General features: G+C 45.7%; 1 protein-coding gene across 1 annotated transcript in view; it reads left to right on the top strand.

Annotated features, from left to right (window-relative positions):
* Nucleotides 1-18,795, top strand: part of CFAP54 (cilia and flagella associated protein 54) — a 1,106,494-nt gene that overhangs the window by 622,741 nt on the left and 464,958 nt on the right. The window contains exon 41 of the mRNA XM_029597529.1: nucleotides 7,180-7,365. Coding sequence (XP_029453389.1) covers nucleotides 7,180-7,365 — 186 coding nt within the window. The remainder of the gene's footprint in view (nucleotides 1-7,179; nucleotides 7,366-18,795) is intronic.

Genomic DNA, 18,795 nt, shown 5'->3' with positions numbered 1-18,795 from the left:
TTTTACATAAACAAGCATGGAGGAACAGGTTCTTACCAACTTTGCAAAGAAGCAATGAACATTTAGAAGCTGGCCATGGAAAAGAAAATGCATATCTCAGCTATATATCTCCCATAAAAATACAATATCCTAGCAGGCAGGTTGAGCCATCAACTTCAACTGTATGAGTGGTCACTCATTGACAACATACTGAACTACCTCTTCAAGCTTTGAGGAGCATTGACCATAGACCTCTTCTCATTGCCATTCAATCACAAACTGCAGCAGTATTATTTCAAGAGACCAATCGGTAAAGCACTAGCGATAAATGTATTTACCATACCATGGGACATGGGCTTATTGTATGCATTCCCTCCGATACCCTTAATAGTGAAAAACCAATTCTCAAACTGAGGAAAGACAAAGGAAGAATGATACTAATATTCACATTTTGGCCATGTCAAAATTGGTTCCCATTGCTAAACAGACTTGCAATAGCTCCACCTATCAGGTTACTGTTCATACCAAACCTCCTGACTCTGTACAGAGGAAAAATTCTACATCCCAATCTCCATTCTCTATCCCTAACAGCATGGATGTTGAAAGCAAATTCATTCAGAGATTTCAGCTGCTACAAGAAGTAAATTTTACATTTATTTATGTATATATTTGTTCTTATATTCTGCCACTTTTACATTATATGCAGGGTGGATTACACTTTTAACATTCATAAATGTTACCAGAAGATAAAGATAAAAATAGACTATGATACATCAATAAAATTAATCTACAAAAAAGACTGCGTTAAGTATTTTTCTAAAAGCCTTAACATCTGTTTCCCCACAAATTTTGCTTTCAGACTGTTGCAAAGTATTGGCCCTGCAAAGGAAAAAGCCCGGGTTTGAGTTACAAGTCTATATTTTTTAGTCCTGAGGGAATTCTGTGCTACTGTGGGGTATATTTTAAAAGGTATGCACGGGCATCCATGTGCGCGCGCTACCTGGCGCGTACACATGGATGCCCAATTTTATAACATGCGTTTAGGAGCACAATGCTCACCCTGGAACATACTTTTGTAATTTAACTCTTAGAGAACTAGGCTTTTCCCAGTAAAGCCATGAATTAGTACTAACATCTTGAAATTTTACAGCCACTTTATAGGTAACCAGTGTAGCTCTTTTACTACAGGACTTATATGTGCATTAATTGGAGTACCTGTCAACAAACGAGCAGACGTTTTGTAAAAACTGAATGGATCTGATCAAATTTTGTGGTAGCCCATACAATAGACTTTCAGTGTTAGTCCAGAATCTTTGTTTACACCCAAGTTCCGCACTTTAAATTCTATCATTAATTAATATCATTTTTCTATCATTGTTAATACAGTTATGAATAAACTTTGAAGATGAGTTATACTGAACATTTATGGATTTTTGAGTGTTAGAATAGTAGATTGTTCTATATTTTGTATCTTGTGATTTTGACAATCTAATAGAATAGCGTAAGCGATCTTTTGGGTTTTGTTATAGGGTAACTAGATGATTGACCACAAAAATGGCTTTTGCAAGGTCAGAGACATTGAGTTTTTCAAATACCCAACTACATGAGATCTTGGACACCCCCTCCATATTTAATCAGGGATCTTCTAGTGCTAATAGTGTATATTGGGAGAGAATTCTCCAACTTAATAAATGACTGATACGCACAGAATTACATGCTGGTACCCTGATTGAATACTGTTGATCTCATAGGATCCCCCGAGGGTTGAGAATCCAAAATTAACCCCGTTTATATAGTGAAGATACAGAATTTGTGTCTGATTGGAATAAGATTCTTAATAAGTATGCCCTAGATTTAATGTTACTGATTATTAAGAAAGCCCAGAATATGGTGGTACAGATACGGGAGGAATTAGATACAGAATTGACCTCAGTAAGAGGCAGCCTGACAGCTGATGCCCTTGAAAAATTTAAACAGGATTTAAAGACACAAACAGAGGAATTATCCAGCGAACTTCGCAAATTTAAACATGCTAAGTTTTTTGAGGATGAGAACGATTATAAGAGAGGGAACATTTATCAATGGATGGGGACGCAGAGGCAAAAAACATGTTATAAAAAAGTAACCTTTCAGGGATCCCTGGATGATTCTTCGGGTGAAGAAAACACCAGAAGCTTCCAACATGATAACACACACTCTATTTTAGGTGATCCAGTTAGACTCCCCAATGTTGGGGGGGGGGGGGGGGGGCAGGGCAGACAGAGAGAGGTAGAGGGGCTCGGAGGTTCCAACAAGAAGGTTACAGATCGTGAACCATATCTCAGATGATGGATGTAAAGCTATGGTGAATCTTTCTTCTAAAAATCTGTCTATAGATCGGTTGTCAGTCTTGAATAAAGAACTTTCATTTGAACCAACTAATCTTCTGGATGAGTTTCAAATTAAATTAGTATTACAAAAATGTATATGCACTTTGAGACTGAGATTATTTTTTGAGAATCTAGACTATTACAATAGTCAAAATGGCCATTTAGTAATGCTTGCACTACTGACTTGAAAAATTCATTAGGCAATAACCTTTTTAATGGTCGTAATAATTTCAGGGTATAAAAACAAGTTAGTAATTTCTTCCTAACGTGGGCTTTCAATGTTACTCCAGAATCTTTGATTACACCCAAGTTCCGTACTTCAAATTCTATCATTAATTAATAGTTCTCATACACCGATTAAGTGAACTCTTCTGAGGGAAGTTTGCACCCAATCCACCGATGTGAGCCCTTGGGCTGTGGCGTGGTTGATTCAGCCTATCAGGTAAACCTACTAGGCCCATACCGACAGAAGGTGGACTCATTTTTACTAAGACTTGTTTTAGGGCTTCATCTATACCAGCCCCATTCCCCACATGTTGAACCCTTGGGTTCCAGGGGTCGGCAGGGCTTAGGTGACAGTCCTATAAGGAGCAGTTAGTCAAAGTCGAGAACCAGGCAGAGGTCAGGAAAGGCAGCGAGCAAATGGTGTCAAGTTCTAGGCCAAAGTCGGGACAGGTGGAGGTCAAGTAGTGTCAAAGTCTAGGCCAAGGTCGAGACAGGGGAAATCAGGCTGTGTCGAGGTCCAGCCTAAAGTCAGGGCAGACAGCAGTCCAGAAGGGTAGTCAGAGTCCAAGGCCAGGGTCATAACCAGATGTCAGATAGAAACACAGATGAGACAAAGACAAGACACTGGGGACCAAGACATAGCAGGAACAAGCAGGGCAAGGCAAGGCAACAACAAGGTAGGACAAGGCAAGATAAGGATGCAAGACAAGGCAAAACATGAAGGACTGTTGCAGAGGCAAAGCTTGCAGTGTGGCTGGGGTTTAAATATACAGCCCATCATCACTGAGAGCCTGCAGACTTGTTTTCTGCCGCGGGGCCTTTAAGCATTGGCATGCAAAATGGCATTTCGGCCACATTAGCAGCGTTTCGGGGGTAAGTATGGCAGGTCATAAGACATCTCGCGGCTGGAGAAAATGTAACACTGTGGTCTTCTTAATATTTAGACTCAGGCCATTAGCCTTTAATCATCTACTAATTTGCCGCAAACATTCATGAAAGGTATTTACTGTGAAAACCCCTTCCACAGTACAGGGCAAAAAAAGCTGTAAATCATCTACATATAAGAAGTAAAGTATTCTTAAGGAACTAAGCAGGGAACCTATTAAACAACACTGCAGAAAGTGAAGATCCCTGGGGATCCCTGGGGAACCCCAAAAGAAGTATTAAACCAATCAGACCTACAGGAGCCTGATTTTACACATTGGTGATGGTTTGATAGATAGGATGCAAACCATTTATGTAATGTCCATCCTATATAAATTTGTTGGAGTCTTTACAATAATATATCATGATGAACCTCGTCAAATAATAAGCCTGTTTCTCCATGATCTAATTTTACAAGTAGCTTATCTATTAAGGAGAGCGGAAGTGTCTCTGTACTATGAGACTTAATAAATCCTTGCTGATATTTGTTAAGCATGGAATTCTCAGCCAAAAAATTGTCCACATGAATGAGGGAACACTTTTCTATAATCTTAGCCAATGCTGGCAAATTGGAGATGGAACGATAATTTTCTACTTTGACTGGAGATAGATTATCTTTTTTCAGAATTGGCCTTATTATAGATTCCTTTAGAGTATAGGCAATATACCATTTGCCAGAAAGAAATTAAGAATTGCTTGTAACAGTTTAAGAATGTCATTGCCAATACATTTTACAAAAGCAAATTGAGAAGGGTTGCGACTAGATGACTGATTTTAAAATTCCAATTATTTTCTTGTATCTCAACCAAAGTAACATAATCAAACAATGACCATCTTATATCCTCTCCTAAAGTATCAACAGCCTGCTCATTTGGAACTTGAGCTATAATAGCCCAGAGATTTAATCTCTGAACCTTCTCCTAAAAGAACCAGGTAGGTTTAAGATCTAACTGTTTTTGTACCAGTCTGTGCAGCATGGTTGAAGCAGCCCAGTAGGCAAACTTACAAGAACCACAAGGTCAGCTGGTGGGGATTGAGCAGGAGCTTTGTCTATACCAGCCCTGTTCCCCACAGGTTAAGCCCTTGAATTCCAGGGGCCAGCAGGAATTAGGGGAATGTCTTTTAAGAGTGGTCAGAGAGAGAGTCCAGGTATGGGCTAAGATTAGGGCTGGCAGGGAGCAGACAGTAACTGGATTCAGGCCCAGAGTCAGGGCAGGCAGTGATCAGACAGCAACCGGGTCTAGGCCAAGAATCAGGGCAAGCAATGATCAAAGAGTGGTCAGGGTCCTTAGCAAAAATAATACCAGGTGGCAGACAGGAGAGTGATCCAGGTCTGTAGCAGAGGTCAATACCAGGCAGGCAAAAGACAGGAACAGGACAGACAAGAGGATCAAGAGAAGGTAGTAGAACCAGGACAAGGCAAAGGGAAACAGAGAGACAAAGAGCAGGGCAGAAGGCACAAGACAGCACAGCAAAGGAAGGCAAAACAAGGTAAGACCCAGCAATGAAACACAGGAAGCAAGACAAGCATAGGGACAATAGCAATACGCACTATGAGCAAGGAAGGTGACCTGTTGCTGAGGCATTATCTTGGTGCAGGGCTCATGCTTAAATAGCCTGGCAGGTCTAATGTCATCAGGGAGTGCCGAGTGTTCCTGCCAAGGGGCTTAGTTTAGGAGTGCAGGCGTGTGCGCACCTATAGAGGGAGGCGGCGGCGCTCCAGTGGCAGCGTGAAGACAATGAAGAAACTCATCGACATCCTGTGGTGAGTATGGGACAGCCCCACAACTGGCCAATGTTACAATGAACAAAAGAGACTCAAAAATGTTTCTAGGCTATGAGAGAAAAGAGGCCGATTCAGTGCCATTGTATGACGTCACCCATTTTATGTGGCTCTTTGTTCTTCTATCCATGGAGAACACCTGTTACATGTATACAACTTTTCTTTTTCAATAAAATATAGAAATGATGGTTGTACTATATTTCATTTCAAAACAAAACTGAAATTTCACAATTAAGTTTGTAACTTTTGTGTCCTAACTTAATAGTTGTTTTTGTACTTGATAAATTTTGCGTTTGTATATAGTTTAAATATTGTTTAGAAACACCGTGAAAAATATTTAATAAATATTGTCTTCTTTTACTTAGCCAGAGTTGTGAATATGCAAAATTATGCAAATTTGCCACAGAATTTAGAAAAACTTGCCTCAGAATATATTAACGCTTGCCACAGAATCTTGAAAAATCTGCCACAGGAAACCGGGAGCTCTAAATATAACCACAGGGTCAATACTGTTTACACAAGTGTTCTCATCTCTTTGTAACTAGTAATGTTTTCTCCAGGTGGAACCAGTAAAGTCTCATTTGGCCATTTCTTCCATCTAAAATGATCCAAGTTCTATTGCAGGACGGAATTTTATTGGATATCTTGGAGATTCTCACAGATCTAGCTGGACTTCATTAGTATTATTTCTCAGATTTCTTGGATTTTTCAATATTTCCTTCTATTATCCATCAGATCACAAAGGATTTTCTGTTATAAGGTCCTCATCATGGTGCTTTCAGTTTTGGATAATGCCAGCCCTTTTGTATGGCACATACAGACAGTAAGAAAACTTTAAAAATCTGAGGGGTGGATTGTTCCATACAGGTGCACAAGATGGTTGGTAGCAGCTGCCCCTATGGAAATTTTCTGGAAATCTTTGAAATGTTACTTTTCTCTGTTTCTTGCTACATGCATTTTGCTTGCACAGAAGATGTAAACAATAGGGGACTTGTGAAGAAAACTTTCCACTGGAGGGCTAAAATTCTAGGGAAGTAAGATTTTCTGTTTTACATATCATAAGTTGCAATGAAAATAGGACAGTATTTTTTCTTCTGATACTTTAACCATGTTTAGCTGCTGTATTTTGTTTGGGTCTCTTCCATTACGTTTAGCTCTCTTGCAGAGTTCTAATTATCCCTTAGTTCATTGTGGATTACTGAATGATGAGTCTATAGAATTGCATTGTTTTAGAGTTGAAAGATTTAGATATTTACTATTCTAGGGCAGGCAGAAGCCATCATTCATATCACTAGGGACAGAATGCTATATACCTAAGGACCTTTGTTTTCAGTTTTTATTTCATTTTTCCAGGGAATCAGTGTGATTATAACAAATAAAAATGGGAGAAAATGAGTCATTTTCTACTGATTTTCTCCTGTTTTTTGTTCAATATAATACAAATGGATAAATCCCTGGGGAAAATCAAATAAAAACGGAAAATGAAGGCCTTCATATATACCTTCTACAATAATACAGTAGCCCTAAGTTTTACAGGCTCTTTTTTTCTCAGCAGATTGCTACAGTCACCCATTTTCAAATTGGTATATCAATGCCTGTATGAAAGTGATTTGTGTTAATAAGAATTTGTTTTTCAGTGCTTTATGTTTAAAATTTGTCCTACAGTTCTTTGCATTTTGACATCATACGTAATGCATCGTAGCAGTTTGAGATTCTTGAAAAATAAGTGGCCACCTGCCAGTCCCAATTTCATTGCTCAGTTTGGACCTTTTAGGCAAATGAAGTATCAGAAAAAAATTAAAATAGCCAGGAAATTTAAAATGGATCAAAATACTTTTATTTTTTGTACTATGCAGTTAACAAACTCTCCCTTTTAACAATAAATAAATTACATTACAGGCTTGGAGACAAGAAAAATACCCATACCTGGAAAGGTTGGATTTAATGAAGGAGTTGAGCAGACATATGAACCAGTTCCTCCTAATCTCTTAAAAGAAGATTTTACTTCTCTCAATATGATCCAGAGCAATGCAATACCCTCATCACAACTTTCTGTTGTTATATCTTCCTATGAAAAAACAGTTGGTAAGACAGTCCCTCACATTTGTTTCTCTTAGTAGTGCAATGAAACTGAACATAAATCTATTAAGGTTATGGATTCATCATTTTACAGCAGGGTTTTTTTTTTCTGGCAGTACATGCCGGTATTAAGTATCGACACCTTTTTCCATACATGCAAGCCCCTCCCACAGTGATGAATGTGGGTAGCAGTAGATGTGGTGTGAGTAACTGGTAGGCTGGGAGCAAAAAGTACAGCAGCAGGTTGATACATGCATAACATCCTATCATGAGTCGGGCCATTTGATTAGGCCAACTATATGCCGACTCTGCGGCACTTTTCAAATACTTTCCCCTGCCCACACTTGTGCCACAAGAGGCTCCACCACTCCACCATTCCATGAAAGAAGTAGTGAGCCAGTGTTGCCCAACAGCCACAAGATAAAAGGAAGCTTCTGAAGCGGCAGCTCCTTCTCTCCCCCACCCCGCCCGAGGAAACAAAGGCTCCACTGCTAGGTGGATCGTGGCAGCAGCTCCTTCTCCTCCTCCCCCTCTACTGAGTTTAAAGTACCCACAAGCTGGCAGGTCCAAGGAAAGGCTCCCCAAAACAAAGCAGTCTGGGAACTCAGAAGTGAAGAACAGAACCAAGAAAGGCTGCTTCCTACTGGGAACAGTGGAGTTGCACCATCTGTTTGAAAGAAGAGAAGAGCTGGGGAGGGGCAGCAGCACCTAGCAAAAAAATAATCCCAACAAACAAAAAAGCCTCCTACCCCCCTCCCCCGCAAGCTCCCCGAAGGCATATTGAATCCCTTCTCTATTTCCCTAGTGCCCATTTTCATCCCTCAGGGGAATATGGGACCCCAGGTAAAGAAAGAGGATTCAGCCTGCCTCCTGGGTGGGGGGTGGGTGACAGACAGAGAGGGTATGCTGCCTGGGCAGAGAAAAGCAGTGATACTGGTGAATTCACTCTCTCTTTTCTCAGGGCCCCAGTATCACACCCCCCCCCCCCCCCCCCCAGGGAATGCTGACACCCAGAGAAAGAGCATGGGGATTCTGCCTGCATGTAGGGAGCAGGAGAGAGGAGAGACAGAGAGTGTATGTTGCTGCCTGCATATAGAAGAGTGATCCTGGATCCAAGGGAAAAGAGAGGGCGTCATGGGGGATACAGGTGCTAGGCAGAGTGTCTAGTGGGGGGAGGGAAAGGGGGCAAAGTGAGTGCGCTTGTTATTATTGGATGAGGCTAGGTGTTATGTTGGGGCTGCAGAAACCCTGTTGTTGTCATCATTTTGTAGGGGTAGAGATATTTATATTAGGGATATCAAGCTCCTGTTTTTTTGTGGGTATCTTGGGGGGGAATGTTATGTTAGAGCCCAGATTGACCAAAATATCACAGTAGAAAAAAAAGCATTTTATGTTTGGTTTAGTCCGTGAATCCTGTACATCAACTTTTGGAACATGAATGTGCAGTATCACTGATATCTTTGTAATTTGCATGGTACAGGATAAAATGCATTTCTGATTTTTGTTTCTCCAGTGTTGCACAGTATGCAGAGTATGGCTTCTTGGGGATTCCAGTTCAATTTTTGTCTGTGAAAAAAGGAGCCCCCGAGCAGGTTTATTTTACCTTTTTTCTAATTGCCTGGGACTGACACGCTGTGTGCTCTGAACGAGGTATCTGGTTGCCAAGCCCCGAACCTGAATGGACTTCGTGAGAGGGGAGGAGCCTCCACCGACATCATCAGGGAGGGACCAGAAGCTCTTCAAAAACCGGCCCCTCCTGCGGCTTATTCGGGGAGGAGAGGAGAAAAGAGGAGCCCGAGGAAGTTTACTTTACCTTTTGCCTAATTGCCTGGGACTGACACGCTGTGTGCCCCGAACAAGGTATCTGGTTGCCAAGCCCCGAACCTGAACGGACTTCATGAGAGGGGAGGAGCCTCCGTCGACGTAGGTGCCGCCGGCACGTTGCCCAAGCCGCGTGCGCCTAAGGGGCGTGTGGCTTTGCCTGAACTTTCATCTTGGTAAACCCACAATAAGAAGAACAAGATGTTTTTTCGTCAACTGTAAGTGAGACTTTTATAATTCAATTTCTTGCTCCTCTCTCTCTTCGGTTCCCCCCCCATGCCAAGGGGACAATAGAATTAATATTATTAGAGGAGCATAAAAGAAGAGGGGATTGAATAATATCTGTAAACGTCTCTCTCCTCTCATGCCTCATACCAAGAGAAAGGCTCGCTTAAGGGAGACACAGACTTCATCTCCCCTATTAACATCAACACAGCCTCAAATCTCCTCTTTTTTTAATGCTACAAATGGTAAAATGCCGTGAGAGCAGACCGCTTGTTGTGGAGCGCTAGGAGAGCGGTCCCACTTACCAAGAGATGTGTGTTCTTGGGCCATAGCTCGACCCCAGAGGAACTCCGAAGAGGTGCCGTGGTAGGCGAGGCATGCCCGAGCATGGGCTGGACAGGAGTGAGGCTGGACTGAAGACTGGAGATCCTGACCCTCCTCCGGAACTGCACGCTTCAGAAGACCAACAACGCAATGATGGTCTTATGAACAGTCCTCCGACCGTTCCAAGCCCTTTCGGACCTGCCGCAGGGTACGGCAAGAAGCGGCAGGCCGGATGGAGTTCAGGGCAGTGGAGACCGGAACATGGAGATTCAGACGAGACTCAGGGACGAGGTACTTGGATGCACAGACGAAGACTCAGGCACAGACGAAGACTCAGGAACGAGGTACTTGGATGCAAAGACGAGACTTCGGGGTATAAGGACTGTGGCACGATCCCTCAGTGCGCCCTACTCAGCCAGTACTACTGGTCTGGTCGTGGTCCACCTTGTCCTACATCAGCGGGAGCGGGACCAGCGCAGGAAGGAACGAGGTACTTGGCTTTCAGAAGACTCAGGAACAAGGTACAAGGCTTGCATCATGAAGCGCCCTACTCAGCCCGCCCGTGGGGCTGGTCGCAGACCACGACATGGCTTGCCGCGAGGTACCAAGCGTACAGAAGATTCAGGAACAAGGTACTTGGCTTTCAGAGATTCAAGAACGAGGTACTTGGCTTTCAGAAGACTCAGGAACATGGTACAAGGCTTGCATCATAAAGCGCCCTACTCAGCCTGCCCGTGGGGCTGGTCGCGGACCACGACATGGCTTGCCGCGAGGTACCAAGTGTGCAGAAGATTCAGGAACAAGGTACTTGGCTTTCAGAGATTCAAGAACGAGGTACTTGGCTTTCAGAAGACTCAGGAACAAGGTACAAGGCTTGCATCATGAAGCGCCCTACTCAGCCTGCCCGTGGGGCTGGTCGCGGACTACGACATGGCTTGCCGTGAGGTACCAAGTGTACAGAAGACTTAGGAATGAGGAACCAGGGATTCAGAAGAGCAAGACAGACTCACGGACTTCAGGATCAGGAGAAGCAACATCAGGCTGGATCACGGATATCAGGAACAAACATCTGGACTGGAACACAGGTACTGGATCAGGAGACAGACCTTAGGGCTGGCACACGGACATCTGGAACAGCAGGTGAACATCATGACTGGAACGTAGACAAAAGGACAAGACGAGGAGCTCCAAAGAAGAACAGGAAACACAGGACCTTGAAGAAGTGCTGGAACAAGGATGACTCCTGGAGCGAAGGACAGCAGGATCCCAGGAGTGACCAACTCCTTGCGAAGGCAAAGCTGGAACGGACGCTGAGCCCTTTTGTAGGACTGAAGAGGACAACACCCAGGGAGGGGTCAGCAGAAGGCCACACCTGGCTGACCCTCGAAGAACAGGCGAGAGGCGCGCGCCCGTGCTTTAGGAAGCTGGAGAGAAGAGTAGCAGGGTTGTTGGTGGCGTTCCCAGCCACGTGGAAGGCCCAAGGAGAAGCAGGCAGGCAGCTGGAGCAGCCCTGCCATGGGGCTGAAGGTAAGGAGAGATGGCAGGCTGCAGGAGCGGCTCCCAGCCGCGAAGACATCAGGTAGGAAGCAGAAGAAGGACTGCAGGCACCGGCAGGGACGGCTTCCCTGCCGGGCAGGACCCGAGCAGCAGCAGGCACCGGCTGGGACGGCCTCCCTGCCGGGCGAAGACCCCGGCATGGCAAGGTTGGCTTCCTTGCCTCTGAAGGACCCCGGGAAGGCTTGCAGAGCGTCGGGGAACACAGGAGCGGCAGCGGGGGTCCCAACCACGAGGGAGAGCTTGTGGCGGGTCGGCCCCGCTGCACAGAGCAAAAGGCAGCCGGGGAGGAGCCCGGACACAGCGGCAAGACTGCCGCTGTGGTAAGAGGCCTGCCCGCTCTCCTCGCGGGCAGGACCGCAACACCGCTGTACATGAAGCTTCGGAGCAAGAAGCTACTGCACTGGTCAGTGACATCTCCTTGACCCCCAGAGCCCCTAAAACTCCCTCCCCACCATTAGTAAAAGGAAAAATATCTTTCAACCTATAGAGGATGTATCCCTAGATGAAATCCTTATGTTATCTAAGACTGGAGAAAAGAATGGAGACCTAGCTGAAGGAGAGGTCGAATCACAACCTGTTATGAATATACTTCTACCACAGAAACCTTTGGAAATAACTATGGACACGTTATGGACAGCTATCAAATCATTAGAATTGGCCATAAATAAACTAACTCAGATTACAACTAGCTCTCTACAAAACATAATGGGGCGGATTTTAAGAGCCCTGCTCGCCTAAATCCGCCCAAATCCGGGCGGATTTAGGCGAGCAGGGCCTTGCGCGCCGGTGAGCCCCGGGACTCGCGTAAGTCCCGGGGTTTTCTGAGGGGGACGTGTCGGGGGCGTGCCGGGGGTGGGCCCGAACCGCGCGGCGTTTTCGGGGCGTGTCGGGAGCGTTCCGGGGGCGGGCCCGGGAGCGTGGCCGCGCCCTCCGGACCCGCCCCCAGGTTGCGTCCCGGGAGGCGTAAATCTCCCGACAAAGGTAAGGGGGGGTTTAGACAGGGCCAGGCGGGTGGGTTAGGTAGGGGAAGGGAGGGGAAAGTGAGGGGAGGGCAAAAGAAAGTTCCCTCCGAGGCCGCTCTGATTTTGGAGCGGCCTCGGAGGGAATGGAGGTAGGCTGCGCGGCTCGGCGCGCGCCGGCTATACGGAATTGATAGCCTTGCGCGCGCCGATCCAGGATTTTAGCGGATACGCGCGGCTACGCGCGTATCTACTAAAATCCCGCGTACTTTTGCTTGCGCCTGATGCGCCAGCAAAAGTACGCCAAATTGCGCGGTTTGAAAATCTACCCCAATGAATGTGGAAAGTATGGTTCTAACATCTCAAAATAATTTGGTTAAATATGAAGGAAGACTAGAAAAAGTGGAAAATGTTCAGTAAAATCTTATTAAATCTGAATTAGTAAATCAAAAGAAATTGGAATATATAGAAAATCAACTTAAGTATACTAACTTAAGAGTTTTGAATTTTCCAAAACAAGATCTGATACCTGCTGTTGAGATGTTTAAGGAGTATATGGTAAATGTATTAAAAATACCCAACCAAGCATTACCTGCTTTAGAGAAAATTTATTACATTTCCTTGAAATCAGATAGAGGAATGCAGTCAGGTATTTTAAATTTATCAGAAATAATTGAAACATCAATAGATGCAGATATAAAAACTAGAGCTACACTTGTGGTATTAGAGATGTGAATCGGAACCGGAATTGGTTCTGATTCCGGTTCCGATTCACATCGTGGGTTTTTTTTTTTGTCCAGCCCAATCGGGTTTTTTTTAATCGGCTGCGCCCGAGCCATTAAACAAAAAACCCACCCCGACCCTTTAAAACGAATCCCTTAGCTTCCCCCACCCTCCCGACCCCCCCAAAAAACTTTTTATAGGTACCTGGTGGTCCAGTGGGGGTCCCGGGAGCGATCTCCCGCTCTCGGGCTGTCGGCTGCCACTAATAAAAATGGCGCCGATGACCTTTGCCCTTACCATGTGACAGGGTATCCGTGCCATTGGCCGGCCCCTGTCACATGGTAGGAGCACTGGATGGCTTGCTATGTGATGGGTAGGAAAAGCCCCAGACAGTCCACATTGAAAGAGCGCACTCAAGGGGACAGCCTAAGGGCCAAGGCAGCAGAATTCAAGTGAAGGCCTCAGACAGTCCATGTTGAAAGAGTGCATTCAAGGGGACAGCCTAAGAGCCAAGGCCGCATAGTTCAAGTGAAGGCCCAGACAGTCCATGTTGAAAGAGTGTACTCAAGGGGACAGCCTAAGGGCCAAGGCAGTGGAGTTCAGCAAGAAGGCAGCAGGATCAAGACCAAAGAGTGCAGCATGGAGGCAGGAGGCCCAGGAGAAGACACAGTATTTATTTATTTAAATATTTTATATACCATCATTCCATGTGAGAATCACTTGATCATAACGGTTTACAAGTAAAACATTCATAATTATAGTGAGTGTTACAAGGTAGACAAACATTCATAATAATTGGAAGTATTATAATGGTAGACATATAACATGAAAATATAACTAGTTTATAGGAGTTTGCTGGGAGGGGTTATTAATCAAAAAATTAGGTTTTCTGAGTCATTGGGAACTGGGAGTTTCTGTAGAGTAGAAGGCATTATTGAATAGCCAAGATTTTAAGTCGCTTTTGAATTTCTTTTTGCCTGATATTCGAAGTTCGTCTGGCATGGCATTCCATAGTTGGGCAAGCAATTGATATCACTCTATCTCTAGTTTGTGTTAGTTGAGAATTTTTTAAGTTTGGGATTTCTAGGAGGCCTTTGTTCTGTGATCTGAGAGTTCGCAGGGGGTTCTGAGGTTTAAATGTTATTCCCAGCAGATCATTGTTGTTTGGGTTAATGTTGTTGAATAAGTAGCATGGAGGCAACAGGCCCAGGGAAGACCCAGAAACATGGAGGCAGCAGCTGCATGAGCTGAGATGAGACACTTCAGCATGAGCTGAGATGAGATGAGACACTGCAGCATGGAGGCAGCAGCAGCATGAGCTGAGATGAGATGAGATACCAGTATCAGAAGCAGGAGATAAGACATAATGAGAAGAGGCAGCAGCTGGACTGTGACTGGAGGCCGCATCAAGGAGGATGGAATATGGGCAGAGCATCAAGGTGGGCTTTAGAGTTGGGCTGCAGAACCACAATGGCTGACAGTAGACCATCCCTTCTGCTTGCTGTCACAGGAACTCTGTAGTGAGGTCCAGCCCAGCAGGCTTCTTCCATCTAGCCAGCACAAGAACTCTGTAGTAAGGACGGACCCAGCAGACTTCTTCCATCTAGCTGGCACAGGAACTCTGTAGAGGGGCCTGCCCAGGATTGTTGGTACCATTCTTCTTATTTGGCATTCAATGCCACCATCTTTGGTGCTTCATGGCCTCTTGCCACATCGTGGCTTGCCACTGGGGGGCATGTCTTTTGGGGGCCTACCCCTTGAGCATCTGTCTGCCCAGGGATTGCTGTGGGGTGTGGACTCCAGTGATGCTGGGGTCGACCCAGATGGCTGCTCAGGCATCCTTTGAAGGATCTGCGTCAGCACATTGGTCATATATTGACTGCTGCGGTCAACACTGAAGCACCTTGCATGTTTGCGGCAGTCTGTTCTCACAGGATCTGGCGCTGCCTGTTCACAGCCTTCCTGAGGCGCACTAGCTCTGCCTATATGTGTCAGAGGGGAACCCCATACTCCTTTCCAGCTTGTCCAGATACTCGTGCATGGACTCCTCTGTTGGTGGCAGGGCCCTGGTGCCGGTGCTGTGATGGTGATGTGGAGTGCAGAAATTTGGGCCTCCAAATGTGGCATGATGGGGCTTCTGGGCTGCTCCTGCTGAGGGTGTGGTGCTTCTGGCTGGCGCTGTGGTGTGCTTGCTGGAGGTTGTGCAGAATCTATTTGCTCCCACTCAAGGCTAAATTCCTCCCTGAAGCCAGAGATGTTGAGGGTCACATTGAGTGGGCTGGGTGAACCCATGGGTTGCAGCATCTGTAATGCCTCCTGAGCCTGTGGCTGCTGCTGCTCCTCCTCCTCGCTCACCTGGGACTGGGCATCCATCATGAAGGCCCTCTGCAGAAGGGCTGCTGCTCTACTAGTCCCTGGGGCTTGCTGGCTGATCCCTGGGGCTTCCTGGCTGGTCCCTGGGACTTCCTGGCTGATCTCTGGGGCTTGCTGGCTGGGCGAGAGCTGGCTAGGCGAGAGCTGTGGAAACAAAACATAAGACATAAGTACCAATGGCAGCAAGTATTCTTTTTGCATTTGGCATCACTTTACCTCATAAGCATTGTGAGCATCTTATGCCAAATGATGTGTACACTCGTTGCAGTCTGCCCATTTACAGGTGAGGTGAACTTAATAGCTGCGGCTCACATGGTGTCCAGCCACTCAGCTATGTCCTCGAAGACATCTGGTCCTAGCCTTTGCACGAAATGCGCCTCCATGGAGGTAAGGAAGATGGGATAAGTGGCTCCTCCTCCAGTCCAGTGGATATATTTATTTCTGCTTGCCACCTTGGCTTTCAACTGTGCCTTGATATCCCGATACCTGTAGGCCACCTGCTCCCCACTGTGTTGGACTCCACTGTCCCTGGAGATGCCCTGGGCTATGTTGTGACAGATCTGGCCCTTGGTTGCCTTTGATGACTTAGCCGCACTGTTGCCAAACAGCAGGGTATAATGCTCCAGGTCCCCTGCAATGACCATCTCATTATCTTACATGCTGAGCTTGACAGCCGTGAGACAAGGGTGTCCTGCTGCCTGGCTGCCAGAAGAGGTGTCTTCCCTTTCCTCACTCTCCCTCCTACTCCCCTCTCCCCTCCCTTCCTCTCCTCCTCCTGCCCCTGCCCTGCAAACTCATTTCCCCTCTGCCCTCTCTGTCTATCCCTAGCCTGCCGTCTTCCTCCCTCCGTCCTTGCCTGCCTATCCTCTTCCCCCTACCACCTCCTTCTATCCCTTCCCTCCTGCCTATCTCTGCTCCTGTCTCTGTCCCTACTCTTACTCCTCCTCCTCCTCCTAGCACTCCTGCCCTCATCCTCTCACCTCTTCTCCTCCCTCCTATCGCTCCTCTCCTCACACCTCTCCTCGCCTCTCTCCCCATGCCTCTCAAGCTCCATCCTCTTCATTCCTCCTCACAACCACCACTCCGCCACACTCCTCACCACTCCTTCACACCCCTCATCACTCCTCTACTCACACCACTCCTCCTCACTCTTCCACTACCACTTCTCCACACCAAAAGATAGACAAACAAAATCTTTCACTCCAACAAAGAAGACAAAAGAGCAAGGTAAAGGGAAAAAAATGGCAACTGAAGACCAGACAACACATTCAGGTAATTGAATCATAAAAAGCTCCTGGTCCCACTAAACCATTCACCAACTCTCTTCTCCTCTCTCTCCCACTCTTGATGCACTCTCAAAGAGACAGCTGCAGGAAGCCGGGATATATAAACTGAAAACATAACGCAAAAATGTTGACTATGTAAATTTGTAAATTGTTATTATATATTATTTGTTAACACAGTTCCTATATTTTCTCTCCCATTACTTTTGACTACCTTTGTTCTTCCCGCTACTTTTGCGCTTGCTTTCACCTGGCCCCCATCCTCTCCTTTTTCCAATCCTGCTCCCCTTCCCCCTCCCTGTTATTTGTAATTTCTCCTTCACTTCTACAAAGTTGATTGTAAACCGGCATGATATGTCCTATGAATGTCGGTATATTTAAAAGCATGTAAATAAATAAATAAATAAATAAATAAAAAGCACTAATGTACGCTAGCCGTGTAAAATCACACAGCATGCGGTGATGCAACGTGCCGTACGCTCACGCAACACGCCATGCATTATTTACCTATGCAATGTGGTAGGCAGAAATGAGCCTAACCACATCCTTTTTTATCGAAGGTACTATTTGTGTTATATTTATAGCTATTTGATGAATCTAGGTCTGAGTGCATTGTTTTGCATTGTTATTCAACTAATTAAATATATAATTAGAATTAGAAGCATTTATCTATTTTATTAGCAGAAAAGCACCTGATTACATATTTCTAGCTTCAATGCATAAGTAAAGAAACTTCATAATCTCATAAGCATTTAGCATTTAAACTCCTAATGACTAGATGTGTAAATACTGTTTGCAGTAGCATTTGTATAACAGAATTTAAAAGTAAAAAGCTCCCATTTATTTATCTGGAGTCTGGTGCCAATGATGACCCAAACTCTGGGAGCTCCGCCAAGTTAGATTAACACTGAAGGTCTTACACTATGGGGCAGATTTTAAAACCTGTGTGCGGGCGCAGATTTGTTCGCACAACCCAGCGCGAACAAATCTACGCCCGATTTTATAACATGCACGTGCAGCCGCGCGCATGTTATAAAACCCAGAGTCGGTGCATGCAAGGGGGTGCACAATTGTGCAACTTGCGCGCGCTAAGCTGCGTAGCCTGCCTCCATTCCCTCCGAGGCCGCTCCGAAATCGGAGCGGCCTCGGAGGGAACTTTTCTTCCACCCCCGCACCTTCCCCTCCCTTCCCTTACCTAACCCGCCCCCCCAGCCCTATCTAAAAAAAAACCCATACCTTTATTGAAGAAATTACGCGCGCCGGCCGATGGCTGGCCCACGATCCCGGGCACAGCGGCAAATGGCCGCTGTGCCTGGAGGCTCAGGCCATGCCCCCGCCCCGCCCAATGACCGCCTCCGCCCCTTTTTGCAAGCCCCGGGACATACGCTCGTCCCGGGGCTTGCGCGCGCCACCGAGCCTATGCAAGATAGGCTCGGCACGCGCAGGGGCAGCGTGGGGCAGCTTTTCGGGGGTTACACGCATATCTTACCCGTGTAACCCTTTGAAAATCTGCCCCTATCTATTAAAACATTGGCTATCTTCTCTGCCTGACAGCTGTGCCATGGTTCGTAAAAAGAAAAATAAATAAATAAAAACGCAGTACAAGTCATGTTTGGGATTTGAAGGTTATTGTTTTTCATGCTTCTGTTTCTTAGAGGCATAGGGGACCTAGACACCATCTCAGTTCTGTATTTGGTGAAGATCTGTTTGTGTTTGAATGTGTGAGAAAGGTAAAGTAGTCTGCTAGGTGGAGTTGCCTACCACTGTGCTAGGGTATAGTTTCTGTGTAGGGAGCTCTAGCAGACTGGCTTGCTCTGTTTGTCCAATAAGAGGTGAGCTGGTGTTCTAGGGACCAGAGGAATATTTGGACTGCTGCTTTTTAATAGGATCTGCAGCCAATTGCAGGGAGCAGGGCTACCTTAGGGGGCATGGCCCTGGACATTACACCCCCCCCCCCCCACACACACACACATACAAACAGCTCTGTGTAGAAGTATGGTATCATTTTTTCTAGAAAAAAGCACTGTTTTGTAGTAACAAATCCAGTAATGATAATATTAAGAGCAAACATTTGTAGTGTTTACACAGTGTTTGTTTCTTAAATTCTTACAGCAACCTATGATTATTCAAGCCCAGAGTTGCAAGGGCTTGACACTATAAGCCATTATACT

This window comes from Rhinatrema bivittatum, chromosome 4 (assembly GCF_901001135.1).
Source record: "Rhinatrema bivittatum chromosome 4, aRhiBiv1.1, whole genome shotgun sequence".
NCBI lineage: Eukaryota > Metazoa > Chordata > Amphibia > Gymnophiona > Rhinatrematidae > Rhinatrema > Rhinatrema bivittatum.
This window is presented reverse-complemented; position numbering and strand designations above follow the sequence as displayed.